This window comes from Vipera ursinii (genome assembly GCF_947247035.1).
Source record: "Vipera ursinii genome assembly, chromosome: 3".
Lineage (NCBI taxonomy): Eukaryota > Metazoa > Chordata > Lepidosauria > Squamata > Viperidae > Vipera > Vipera ursinii.
The window spans coordinates 6,170,863-6,184,828 of record NC_139516.1 but is presented as its reverse complement, the minus strand read 5'-3'; the positions used below and the strand labels follow the sequence as shown (position 1 = coordinate 6,184,828).

The 13,966-nt window shown below is 43.9% G+C and overlaps 2 protein-coding genes across 4 annotated transcripts in view; both read right to left on the bottom strand.

Annotated features, from left to right (window-relative positions):
• The window catches only part of LOC310639369 (peroxidasin-like), a 75,180-nt gene extending 71,003 nt beyond the window's left edge, over positions 1-4,177 (bottom strand). The window contains exon 1 of the mRNA XM_083361045.1: positions 3,992-4,177. Coding sequence (XP_083217171.1) covers positions 3,992-4,155 — 164 coding nt within the window. The 5' untranslated portion in view covers positions 4,156-4,177. The remainder of the gene's footprint in view (positions 1-3,991) is intronic.
• PCMTD2 (protein-L-isoaspartate (D-aspartate) O-methyltransferase domain containing 2) overlaps positions 1-13,966 on the bottom strand; it is a 61,385-nt gene that overhangs the window by 11,548 nt on the left and 35,871 nt on the right. For 2 of the 3 annotated variants that reach the window (XM_083360953.1, XM_083360954.1), the window contains exon 9: positions 13,569-13,726. The gene's annotated coding sequence lies outside the window, so the exon portion shown is untranslated. Of the gene's footprint in view, positions 1-4,920; positions 4,985-13,568; positions 13,727-13,966 lie in introns of those variants that run through there. The other variant, XM_083360956.1, reaches the window with a different exon arrangement.

Genomic DNA, 13,966 nt, shown 5'->3' with positions numbered 1-13,966 from the left:
TGTGAAAAAGCTTCTCCAGCCCAGTCAAATGGAAAGTCTTAGGATCTTGTGAAAATTATATTCTTTTAACAGGCACTGACAGGGAATCTGCAGCCCAGCACTGCGAAGCATGTGGGAATCCCCTGTTTTCTTTTTCCACCAGTTGCTCACTTGATCTGTTTGCTTTTTTTCACTTCCCATCTGAGCAGAAAAGTTTGCACCAGCAGGGGTAGGCAACCTCGGCTCTTTTATGACTCGTGGACTTCAACTCCCAGAATTCCTGAGCCACCCACGCTGAGGGAAAAGGGAGTGGTTTCCAAGCTGAGCCAGGCTAGCTCAGGAATTCTGGGAGTTGAAGTCCACAAGTCATGAGGGGGGGTCATAGTTCCCCCATGCTGGCTCAGGAATTCTGGGAGTTGAAGTCCACAAGTCATGAGGGGGGGTCATAGTTCCCCCATGCTGGCTCAGGAATTCTGGGAGTTGAAGTCCACAAGTCATGAGGGGGGGTCATAGTTCCCCCATGCTGGCTCAGGAATTCTGGGAGTTGAAGTCCACAAGTCATGAGGGGGGGTCATAGTTCCCCCATGCTGGCTCAGGAATTCTGGGAGTTGAAGTCCAGAAGTCATGAGGGGGGGGGGTCATAGTTCCCCCCATGCTGGCTCAGGAATTCTGGGAGTTGAAGTCCACAAGTCATGAGGGGGGGTCATAGTTCCCCCATGCTGGCTCAGGAATTCTGGGAGTTGAAGTCCACAAGTCATGAGGGGGGGGTCATAGTTCCCCCCATGCTGGCTCAGGAATTCTGGGAGTTGAAGTCCACGAGTCATAAAAGAGCCTACCCCTGCACCAGTACATCTCTAGATGTTAGGCCATAAACAGAGGTTTCACACATGTGCACACGCAATGCCCCAATTCACACAAAACGGTTTGATACTATGTAATCAGGCTTTGGAAGCGATGCTATGGGAGCTGTGCCAACCAGCCGGGACAAAAATCATGTTTCCACCTCATTTAGGGAAACCGTACTAACAAACCTGGGAAAAGGCAGAATTGTTGGAACGGTACTCAAATCTTTCGTGTGGCCGTTTTCAAACGCACTGCTGCCGAATGACTAGTTTTCCAAAGCACAAAGATTTCATTCATCCCTCCGGGCTTTCGCAAGATGCTCTCAGTCACAATGAAGTAGTACATTCTTGCATACTCTTTTAAAACAAGCTTGTGTTTCTGGAACGTAGAATTGGAAGGGACCTGAGTCCTTCGGGAGAAGGGCGGTATAGAAATCAAATTATTATTATTATTATTATTATTATTATTATTATTATTATTATTATTGTTGTTGTTGTTGTTGTTGTTGTTGTTGTTGTTGTTAGTCCAGCCTGCTGCTCAAGCGGAGAGACCCTATACCAGAGACATATGAAGAATATGAAGAATAGCTGTCTTTTTATGGAAGTTTCTTGCCATTAACAGTCTTCCTTCTATTGCTCCAATGTACAATTGAAACTAAAGAGTATGTCCAAAGTACCTGAAGGCAGGAGAAGAAGCAACGGGTGGAAACTAATCAAGAAGAGAAGCAATTTGGAACTAAGAAGAAATTGGAACAACCTGCCTCCGGGAAGTTGTGAATGCGCCAACACTGGAAGTTTTTAAGAAGAGATTGGACAGCCATTTGTCTGAAATGGTATAGGGCAGACATGTCAAACACAAGGCCCGGGGGCTGGATCCAGCCCGCGAAGTGGTTTCATGTGGCCCGCGAAGCCATCCTGGAAACAGTGAGGGAACGGCCCCCACTGCCTTGGCCCTGGCCCAGAGACCCTTCTTCTGCCAGAGACCCTCAGATCTGTCCCACTCCTGCCCAGGCCCTCATAGGCACCCTTGATGCGAACGATGTAGAGCTGGCCACACCCACCCAGTAGGCCATACGCACTCTAGCCACGCCTACCCAGTAGGCCACGCCCACCCAGTAGGCCATACCCACCCGGCCCCCTGAGGGCAACCGCAATGCTGATGCGGCCCTCAATGAAATTGAGTTTGACACCCCTGGTATAGGGTTTCCTGCCTGAGCAGGGGGTTGGACTAGATGACCTCCAAGGTCCCTTCGAACTCCTATTCTATTCTATTCTATTCTATTCTATTCTATTCTATTCTATTCTATTCTATTCTATTCTATTCTATTCTATTCTATTCTATTCCTATCCTACTCTACTCTATTCATTCTGTTCCGTTCCTACCCTACCCTACCCTACTCTACTCTACTCTACTCTACTCTACTCTACTCTACTCTACTCTACTCTACTCTACTCTACTCTATTCTATTTCTTTTCCTTGCAAATCACCCAAAGTGGCATATAATCTGCATGAAAGCACATCCCAATAAAGTTGCATTCACAACGGGTAAAACGCTTCTGATCCTCAATGTTTGTCACTAGAACAACCTTCAAAAGCAGCTTGTTAATTAATTAATTCCTCCAGAATTAAAAAAAGAAGTACTCAATCGGAGGATTATTTGTTTTTTGCAAGCCTAACAGCTATGTCTGGGACCGAGGCCTGCTGAGAACTAACCTTAGGCTGGCTTTCTACGCTAAAGTCACTGCGGTTGTTAAGTTAGTAACACAGTTGTTAAGTGAGTCAGGCTATCCCATAGACTTTGCTTGTCAGAAGGTCGCAAAAGGGGATCACATGACCCCGGGACACTGCAGCTGTCATAAAAATGAATCAGTTGCCAAGGGTCTGAATTTTGATCATGTGACCCTAGAGAGGCTGCAACAGTTGTAAGTGTGACAAATGGTCATAAGCCACTTCTTTCAGTGCCATTGTAACTTTGAATGAACCGTTGTAAATAGAGGACTACCTGTAGTTAATAATAAAAGTTGGAAGGGATCGTGGAGGTCATCTAGTCCAACCCCTGCTCAGGCAGGAAACCCTTTATACCATAGTTGTCAATGGTTCCCTTATTTGCAGTTAGGAGGAAGATTAAAAGTAAAGAAAAGTGGTGAAAGTCACTTTTTTTCAAGGCTGTTGTAACTTTGAACTGTCACTAAACGAACGGCTGTAAGTCGAGAACCACCTGTAGAACTATTACAACTGGATTTCAAGAGTTCTCCTTTAATGAGTTCCAAGGTTTCCATTTTTTTCCTTCCGCAAAGCATCCAAAATGGTATGGAAGGAAAACTTGAAAATAATACACTTCATCATTGTCTGTCTCCAATCCAGTCCTAACAAGGTTGTGTGCAGAACGGGTAAAACGCTTCTGGGTTTAAGTACACTGTATTTATTTTGTTTTACCATAAAAAAAATAAAATTCAAAACAGAAAAACACACACCAAACAATCAAAACAAAGCATACATCCAGCACTGACAACAACAACAAAATTGGTGTACACAAAAGGATTAATGGTGTCCCAGATATCAAATAAATTTAAGATTCAACATATAAAATTCACCCCAGCTGGATGCTAAAAAAATAAAATAAAATAAATGAAATGAAATGAAATGAAATAATAATAATTCTAATCCCCTTTTACAAATATATCTATCCCTATCTATCTATCTATCTATCTATCTATCTATCTATCTATCTATCTATCTATCTATCTATCATCATCATCTATCGATCTGTCATCTATGTATCTATCATCTATCATCTATCATCTAGTCTGTCTGTCTATCTATCTATCTATCTATCTATCTATCTATCTATCTATCTATCTATCTATCATCTATCTACCATCTATCATCTGTCTGTCTGTCTGTCTGTCTGAAACACTTCTGACCACTCAAGTTTTGGTATTAAAACGGCCCTTAAAAGTATCTTGCCATTAGTCCCTTGCTATTAAACAAAAAGAAGGAAATCCCTCATTTTTGCAAGCCGAACTATCACATCCGTGACAAGGAGCCTGCTGAAGTCTAGCCAGGTTAGCTTTCTAGGCTAAACTGGCTCAGGAACAGTTTGCGTGCCAGGGTTTGCTTTGAGAAGCGAACCCAAGATGATTAATCCCAAGTAAAACAATTAACTTACAGGACGTTTGTTTGCGGTGAAACCTCGGGAACGCTCTCCAGCATCAGATGCATGCATCTCACTGTCGTCCTGAAACACAGACATCGGCTGGGACAGAAACCGGCTGAGAGCGGGGTGGACAGGACAAGCCAAACACTTGAAAAGACCACAATTGTGCTCAGCATGGTATTTGCTGGAATGGGACGTTTCTGCAATTTGGATCGGCAAAAAAAAAAAAGAGGCAGGCAGGAATTTCTCAACTTTAAGAGCTAGCAGGGAGGAGGAGGAGGAGGAGGAGGAGGAGGAGGAGGAGGAGGAGGAGGAGGAGGAGAATACATACACCCATAGACATATGCGCGCACACGCACACACACACACACACAGACAGACAGACACAAAAACACATATGTTTCCTATTAAATTTGACAAACCCCCTTCCACCCTCCTGGCTTAAGATACTCATATAACATCTGAGAGTGCAACAGGCGATCCTAGTTGGCCTTCGTAACCCATTGCAGTTTGTGGTTAATTTCGCCCTCGGCAATTTGCCACAACATCAGCGGGGATTCGCTTTCCCTTGGTGACTGGGAGATGTTGATTGTACAATCAAACAATGGCGCGTCGCAAAGAGACGTTGCAGGATTTTGGTACGGCCAGTCTAGAGAAAAGAAGGACGAGGGGGGACATGATAGCAGTCTTCTAGTATCTCAGGGGCTGCCCCAAAGAAGAGGGAGTCAAGCTGGTCTCCAAAGCCCCTGAAGGCAGGACAAGAAGCGACGGATGGAAGCTAACCAAGGAGAAGCAACCTAGAACTAAGGAGAAACTTCCTGACAGTTAGAACAACTAACCAGTGGAACAACCTGCCACCAGAAGTGGTGAATGCTCCAACACTGGAAGTTTTAAAGAAGAGACTGGACAGCCACTTGTCTGAAATGGTGTAGGGTCTCCTGCCTGAGCAGGGGGTTGGACTAGATGACCTCCAAGGTCCCTTCCAGCTCAATTTTGATTCTGATTCTGAGAGTGTGGAAAACAGATGGCTGTTTTTAGGACAAACAGCACAGGCTCCATTCTTATCTCCAGAACGAGGTTTATTTTCCATTATTGTTGCCTTGTACATGTAATACACATCGCCCCCCCCCCCCGAGTTACGATCATAACCGAGCCCCACAATCACAGTCATAGGTTGTGATGGCTGTAAAGTGGGCCACCACATGACTGGACCCTAATTTTACGATCTCACTTGTAAAGAAAGTGCATTGGTGAAACGAACACACCGGTTATTATGCAAACTTTTGTGCGTTAAAAGGGGGCCTGTTTTTGCCGAAAAATGGAAGTGCATCCTGGTCTCTGGTCAAGCTGTGGTAAATTGCGGTCATGGGACTGTGGGATGCCGCAAACAGTGGTAAATGCAAGCGGGTTGTGAAGCACCCAGAATGGGATCGCATCACCAAACGTCAAATCTTTGAAATGGGGGGTGTCTCAAAGTAGCATTGTGGGGGCCTCCCTCATAATTTCAAATGGTTGCTAGGGTTGCTAAGTCTTGAAAGTCAAGACTTACCTATGCATAGCGAGTGTTCGAGGTTACGCTGGCACAGAAAAAAGTGAAATTATTATTATTATTATTATTATTATTATTATTATTATTATTATTATTGATGATGATGATGATGATGATGATGATGATGATGATGTTGGAAGGGACCTTGGAGGTCATCTATTCCAAACCCCTGCTCAGGCTGGAAACCCTCTACCATTTCAGACAAATGGCTGTCCAGTCTCTTCTTAAAAACCTCCAGTGTTGGAGCATTCACAGCTTCTGGAGGCAGGTGGTTCCACTGGTTAATTGTTCTAACTGTGAGGAAGTTTCTCCTTATTCTAGGTTGCTTCTCTCCTTGATGAGTTCCCATATGTTGCTTCTTGTCCTGCCTTCTGGTGCTTTGGAGAACAACCTTCTTCTTTGTGGCAGCTCCTGAAATATTGGAAGACTGCTAACGTGTCACCCCTTCTCCTTCTCTTCATTAAACTAGACATACCCAATTCCAGCAATCGTTCCCTATAAGTTTTAGCCTCCAGTCCCCCAATCATCTTTGTTGCTCTTCTTTGTACCCTTTCTAGAGTCTCGACATCTTTTTTACATCGTGGTGACCAAAACTGGATGCCGTATTCCAGGTGTGGCCTTACCAAGGCATTGCAAGGTGGTATTAACACTTGACGTGATCTTGATTCTATCTCTCTGTTAATGCAGCCTAGCACTGTGTTGGCTTTTTTGGCAGCTGCAGCACACGGCTGGCTCATATTTAAGGGATTGTCCACTAGGACTCCGAGATCCAAGAGAGGACTTCCAACTGGTCCTCTCACTTACAACGATTGCACCATCCCCGTGATTATGTGATCCAAATTTGGGCACTTGGCAACCGATATAGGGTATGTTATGACCGTTGCAGTGTCCTGAGGTCACCTGATCACCATTTGTGATCTCCCCAGCCGGCTTCTGGCAAAGCAAAGTCAATGAGAGATGCTGGATTTGCTTAACGACCACATGATTCACTTAACGATGGTAGTGATTCGCTGAACAACCGGCGTGAAAAAGGTCATAAAATCGGGGGCAGCTCACTTAGCGCCTGCCTTGCTTAGCAGTGGAATTGCTGGGTCCAATTGTGGTCGTAAATTGAAGACTAACCTGCATTGCATCTCCATTTGGATACTAATGGAAATGCTATATTTATCCTTGGATTTTCTTCAGAGTTTCTCAATTCTTTTTTTCTCAACTCTAAGGCCTTCATTTTTCCCCATTCCTCAGAAGCAACGGATGGAAACTAATCAAGGAGAGAAGCAACCTGGAACTAAGGAGAAACTTCCTGACAGTGAGAAGAATTAACCAGTGGAACAACCTGCCTCCAGAAGCTGTGAATGCTCCAACACTGGAAGTTTTTAAGAAGAGACTGGACAGCCATTTGCCTGAAATGGTATCAGGTTTCCTGCCTGAGCAGGGGGTTGGACTAGATGACCTCCAAGGTCCCTTCCGATTCTGTTATCCTGTTGTTCTTCCTGAGCAGAGGCTGGCTACAGAAAACTAATGTAGGGGCTGAATTAAATCCGATCTGGATTAAATCTGAGCTCAGTTTAGGCTCAGCTTAATTTATACCCTAAGGGTCCGAACGAGTCAATCTGAATTTTCGACGGCGGGGTGGGTGGAGTAGAAGACCTCCGAGGTCCCTTTCAACTCTGTTATTCTGTTCTTCTTTTCCTCTGCGCTGCCCCACAGCAGACGAATCCCTCCAGCTGAGGCCCAGATGGTGCCAGCGCAGACAACCATCCATCCTAAATGAGACAGGATTATTCACTCCTGGCTGATTTTTAGACATAAACTAACTCTAATTAAGTGTAATTGTCAAAGAACCTTGCGGGTTGTAGAAGAAGCGTTAGACATGTCTTTTTGATGTGTCTTTTAATCTTTATCTGGGCTTGGGGGCACACAGTGGAGGAACATAAGGCCAGAGAGAGTGAAGAAGAGAAGAATTCCTACTGGGAGGTGTTCATCTTCTGATGAATTGCTAACTCCTTTGACCCTTGATAAATGTACTTGATTAGATCAACTGCCAGTTCTTTGACACTATATTTAACATTTAGAGTTTCAGGATAACTATTCCCTGTACATCCGTTGCCGAGAAGAGCTTATCCAGTGTTTTTCAGACTCAGTAAGTTTTAAGATGTGCAGATTTCAACTCCCAGAATTCCCCAGCCAGCATGGCTGGCTGGGGAATTCTGGCAGTTGACGTCTGCACATCTTAAAGTTTGAGTTTCTCCTTTGTTTGCTATGTCATGCTATGTCAGTTGCCCAATGGAATAAATTTAAATGGCATCCCCTGCTTGCATTCACTCAACATGCTAAAGTTGGTTAAGCCTGGTTGGAATTTTTGAAGTTTAATATGTTGTAGGTACTGGCCTCAAAAGCTGGAGTGAGTTCTAGTCCTGCATTAGGCATGAAAGCCGAGTTCTAGTCCTGCATAAACGCCAGCTGGGTGATTTTGGCTCAATTACCAGGAGACTGAATTGTACTCCTACCTTAGGCATAAAAGCCAGCTGGGTGACCTTGGATCAATTACCAGGAGACTGTGAATTCTAGTCCTACCTTAGGCATAAAAGCCAGCTGGGTGACTTTGGGCCAATCCCTCTCTCTCAATCTAACCTACCTCACAGGGTTTTTGTTCTGGGGAAAATAGGAAGAAGAAGGAGGAGGAGTATTTATTTATTTTATTTATTTATTTTAATTCCATTTATATCCCGCCCTTCTCCGAAGACTCAGGGCGGCTTACAAGCTTAGCAGTAGCCTTCATTCTATGTATGTTCGCCATCTTGAGTTACTTACTAAGCAATAAAAGCGGGATAGAAAAAAAAATCTAATAAAATACATTGACCTTCTGCCAGTTTGAAAAACAGCTCCTTTGTAAGCTTAGGCCTAGCGGTGTGTCATCCTGGACTGTTGCTGAGGGTCAAAACAGGGTGGGGGAATGAAGAGGTGAGAGTTAAGATTTGAAACATCTGGCCGTTTCCCTCCCACTGAGTCATTTAGTGGATTGCACTGGAAAAAAAAGTTTGCAATGCAGAATAAATCCCCAGATGAATGAGCGAGTAGCATTCAGTCCATGGCAACATTTAGCATCGCAACACAAGACTCAAACGGAAAGTTGAAGGCGATTTGCAGCCGATGCAGGAAGAAAAAAAATACACACAGGTGGCCCTCAACATACGATCACAACGGAGGCCCAAAATTCCCGTTGCTAAGTGAGACGGTGACGAAGGGAGTCTTGCCCCATTTTATGACCCCTCTGGCCACGGATCTTAAGTGAATCACTGCAGCTGTTAAATTAGCAACCCGGTCATTAAGGGAACTGGGCTTCTCCCGTGGACTTTGCTTGTCATGGGTGGTGGGTGGGTCACAAAAGTGGAACCACGTGACTTTTTTTTTTGCCAGTTAGGCAAACCACTGCCGTTGTTAAGTGAATTGCGGAGTCGTTAATCAAATCGGGCTTCCCCCATCGGCTTCGTCAGAAGCTGCTGGGGAGGTTGCAAACGGGGAATCACGTGACACACACACACACACCCCGGGGCACTGCACCTGTCACAAATACAAGTCAGTTGCCGAGCTTCTGAACTTTGATCATGTGGGGAGGCTACAACAGCCGTAAGTGTGAAAAACGGTCAAAAGTCACTTTTTCCAGCGCTGCTAAAACTTCGAATGGCCACTAAATGGAGCGTTGTATGTCGAGAACCACCTGTAATCCCCTGGTTCAGTGATTTGGGAATTCAGCTGGGATTGTTTCTCTTGGAAAAGCAGCCCGTGGGGCGTCTGTTTTGTTTTGCGAAGAAACAACTCAATTCTATTGAGTCACCCTCTTGGGACAGAGCCCGGGAGCCAAATTCAGCGTCTTTTCATTAAAAAAAAGGAGGAGGGTTGTTTTTTTTTAAAGTTTGGCTCCTCTGCTGAGAAAGTCAACTTTCGGCTGAGGTCAGGATAGGACGCCTGTCACCAGCCCGGCTGAAAAACCCCAAGGGACTTTTGAACAACAACCCACAGAGGCAACATTTCCTTTCTATGATTCAACGATTCAGATTTGCCCAAATTCAAGGACTGACTCATATCCCTTGTGTGCGTTTGTGTGTATAATGTTTCCCCAAGCTGGCTTTGCAAGAAAATTCAATTATAAGGATAACATGGCAGGCAGGGCTTGGTTCATTTACTTGGGCCCCAAATACTGCAGCCAGTTTTGGTCACCATGTCACAAAAAAGATGTTGAGAGTTTGGAAGAAAAAAATTCAGAGGAGAGCAACTAAGATGATCCAAGGCCTGGAGACTAAAACAGATGAAGAACGGCTGCAGGACTTGGGTTTGGCTAGTCTAGAGAAAAGAAGAAATAGGGGGTGACATGATAGCAGTGTTCCAGTATTTGAGGGGCTGCCACAAAGAAGAAGGGGGGCAAATTGTTCTCCAAAGCACCAGAAGGCAGGACGAGAAGCAATGGTTGGAAACTGCACAAAGAGAGAAGCGAGCTAGAATTAAGGAGAAATTTCCTGACAGTGAGGACAATTAACCAGTGGAACAGCTTGCCACCAGAAACTGTGGACACTCCATCACTGGAGATTTCATTCACCTGTCTTAGATGGTATAGGTCCTCCTGCTTGACGAAGGAGCTGGACTAGAAGACCTCCAAGGTCCCTTCCAGCTTCTATTCTATTCTATTCTATTCTATTCTATTCTATTCTATTCTAGTCTAGTCTAGTCTAGTCTAGTCTAGTCATTCCATTCCATTCCATATTCTGTTCTGTTCATTCCATTCCATTCCATTCCATTCCATTCCATTCCTTTCCATATTCTATTCTATTCTATTCTATTCTATTCTATTCTATTCTATTCTATTCTATTCTATTCTATTCTGTTCTGTTCTGTTCTGTTCTGTTCTGTTCTGTTCATTCTATTCCATTCCATTCCATTCCATTCCATTCCATTCCATTCCATTCCATTCCATATTCTATTCTATTCTGTTCTGTTCTGTTCATTCCATTCCATTCCATTCCTTTCCATATTCTATTCTATTCTATTCTATTCTATTCTGTTCTGTTCTGTTCTGTTCTGTTCTGTTCTGTTCTGTTCTGTTCATTCTATTCCATTCCATTCCATTCCATTCCATTCCATATTCTATTCTATTCTGTTCTGTTCTGTTCATTCCATTCCATTCCATTCCATTCCATTCCTTTCCATATTCTATTCTATTCTGTTCTGTTCTGTTCTGTTCTAGTCTAATCTAATCTAATCTAGTCTTTCAAAACAGGCAAAATTTTGGTCTGGTTGTAGATAAATGTTTGTACAGGAAGACCTTAACTTAACGACTGTAATGAAGTCTGCCCATTATGGGCACAAGTCAGGATGGTAGTAAAGCAATTCACCCACATAACCGATTCGATTTTTCAACCTTTTCTTAAAACAAAGCTATTGTTCCCTAGGTAGGTTTCCCCCCCCCCCCTGAAAATTAATAACAGGTCTGGAAAGGACCTTGGAAGTCTTCTAATCCAACCTTCTGCTCTAGCAGGAGGCCCTTTATTATCCTAGAAAATTGGTTGTCCAATCTCTACTTAAAAGCCTCCGGTGTTGGCGTCAACTCTACAATGAATCTTGGGGCAGCCGTTTCTTCCATTCTCGGTTGCCACAAGAAGGGGAGGGGGAAGAAGGTGCTTCTGGAAGACTAAACACAAGCAACTCTTGTGGGAACCAAGGTCATTCCCATGCCAGTGGGGGGTGGGGAGGCTGGAGGGGGGGAGGAGAAGGATCATTAAGGAAGAAAGCCCGCCAAGGTGTTCAATTGGGTAGTATGAATAGAGGGGTGGGAATTGTTACTGCCAACACTGCTAACATCGGATGTTTTTGCATTGACAACAAAATGGAGATGCAACCGTTTTCTTCTTTTTGCTTTCAGAGTTAGATGATGCTGGGAAGGGGGAGGAATGTGCACGAGAGTCCTGCTAGCTAGACATAACAATACTGAACCTAGTGTGAGAACCAAGGTTATTGAAATAAGAGATGATAAGAATTGGCGGGCTGGAGAACTGGAGGGAGCGCCTGCATTTCAAACTAATTGGAGAACGTGATTTATGACTGTCAACTGCAGGAGGGAATTGTGCTTTGATGCTAGGTGCTCAGGGGAGGGGAATTCAGATTTTGGCTTCGACCATGTACTATGCTATGCTTCTCTAATAAAGATTCTTTAAGATTAAACAATGCCTCGAAGTTCTTTGAAGAGTTTCATCTGTCGGAACCATGACAGTTACATTCTAATACTTTGATTCTTGAAGGGAATGTTTAGATCTGGTTTCACTTTTGAAGGTGCCAATATTACGTATCCAAAAAACATGTTCTTTGAGGAACTTTCCTCCCTCGGAGGTCTGATTTATTTGGTCTCATTGATTGGAACCATGACAGTTGGAGCACCCACAACTTCTGGAGGCTAGGAGTTCCACTGATTAATTACGAAAGCCTAGGATTGCATTGGCTTCTTGGGCAGCTGCTGGCTCATATGTAAGTGATTGTCCGCTGGAAATCCAAAATCCAAAATCCCTCTCTGTTACTGCTATTGAGCCAAGTTCTTGCCCTGCCCTCAGGTGCCAAAAGGTATTTCAGCAAAAATGTTGTAAATCAGAGTTGCATGACTGTGGGATGCTATAAATGGTGGGTTGGTTGCCAAGTACCCAAAATGCAGTCCTGTAACCGCAGGCAGGGTTCGTCATATGTTCGAATGGGTGCTAAGCAACTGGTCATAAGTCCAGGTTTCAGATACAACAGTTAGGTGTTCTGGTTTATTTTTATTTAAAAGATTGATGTGACCACACACCTTAAACATGGAGGGCCTTCTCAGGGTGCCCGTGGAGCTTAGGACTGCCCCTGACCTTTGGTCATTCCGCCGGGACCTGAAGACCTGGCTCTTTGAGCTTTCCGGCCCAGGCTGAGAGTTTTTAATTGGGGTTTTATATTTTTCAGGGATCAAATTTAATTATTTTAAACTGTTTTTAACTTTTGTATTGTATTGACTTTTTTAAAATACTTTGTAAACCGCCCTGAGTCCTACGGGAAAAGGGCGGTATATAAATTCAATAAACTTAAACTTAAACACATGAATAATTTGATTTGAATGATTTTTACAACTAGAGCCTTTTTCCTCTAGCACTGATGATATTACCTAGTTTGGGTAATGAAATATCTGCAACAAAACAACTCACGTCTGAGAGCACCAAGGACCCCACAATTGTCGTTGTTGTCATCTTCCTCCTCCTCTTCCTCCTCCCCCTCCTCCTCTTCTTCCTCCTTCTCCTCTTCCTCCTCCTCCTACTCCCAAACTCCTTCCCTTCCACCTTGCTCATATTTATGACGGTTACAGTGTCCCGGGTTCATGTGATTCACTTTTGTGACCTTCTGAAGCCAGATTCCCTTAACAAGCTTGTTACTAACTTAACAGCTGCAGTGATTCACTTAACCACCGTGGCAAGGAAGGTTGAAAAATTGGAGAAAACCAATGGTGGGATTCAGCCAGTTGGCACCACTTTGGCAGAACCGGTAGCTAATTTTTTGTTGCCCAGGCCAAAAACGGACTTCCGGAAGCGGCATCCATGCAGAGAACCGGTGGTTCACAAATTTGAACCCCACCACTGGGCAAAACTCACTTCACCCCTGTCTCACTGGGCAACAGAAATGTTGGGCTCCATGGTAGTCATAAGTCGAGGACTAACTGTACGACCTATAACGAATTGGGTCCGCAATTTCTGTTGCTGAGCGGGGCAGTTGTTCAGTGAGTTTTGCCCCATTTTACAACTTTTTTGGCCGGTTAAGCAAATCACCGCAGTTGTTAAGTGAATCATGGAGTTGTTAAGCAAATCTGGCTTCCCCTATTGACTTTATCAGAAGCTGCTGGGAAGGTTACAAATGGGGATCACGTGACCCCCGGGGACGCTGCAACCGTCGTGAATACATACCGGCTGGCAAGCATCTCAGTTTTGATCCCGTGTCCCTGGGGAGGCTGCGACGCCCGAGTGAAAAATCGTCACAACTCACTTTTTTCAGTGCTGTTTTAATTTCAAACGGTCACTAAATGAACGATTGGTAAGTCGAGGACTGCTCGCACGCTGTTTGTTTTCTGCTCCTGGACAAACTTTGTAGGTGGTGCTCATCAGCTTCAAGCATTTTCCGCATAGCCAGGAAGAGAGTGACATCTAGTGGCAAACATAGTTATATCTGCTGATGTGCTTTCAAATGGTGGATTCAGGTAAGGAATAGAGTAGAATAGAATTAGAATTAGAATTAGAATTAGAATAGAATAGAATAAGATTAACAGAATATAAAATAGAATGAAAGAATAGATTAACAGAATAGAATATAGAATGAAAGAATAGGATAGAATATAAAATAGAATGAAAGAATAGATTAACAGAATAGAATAGAATAGAATAGAA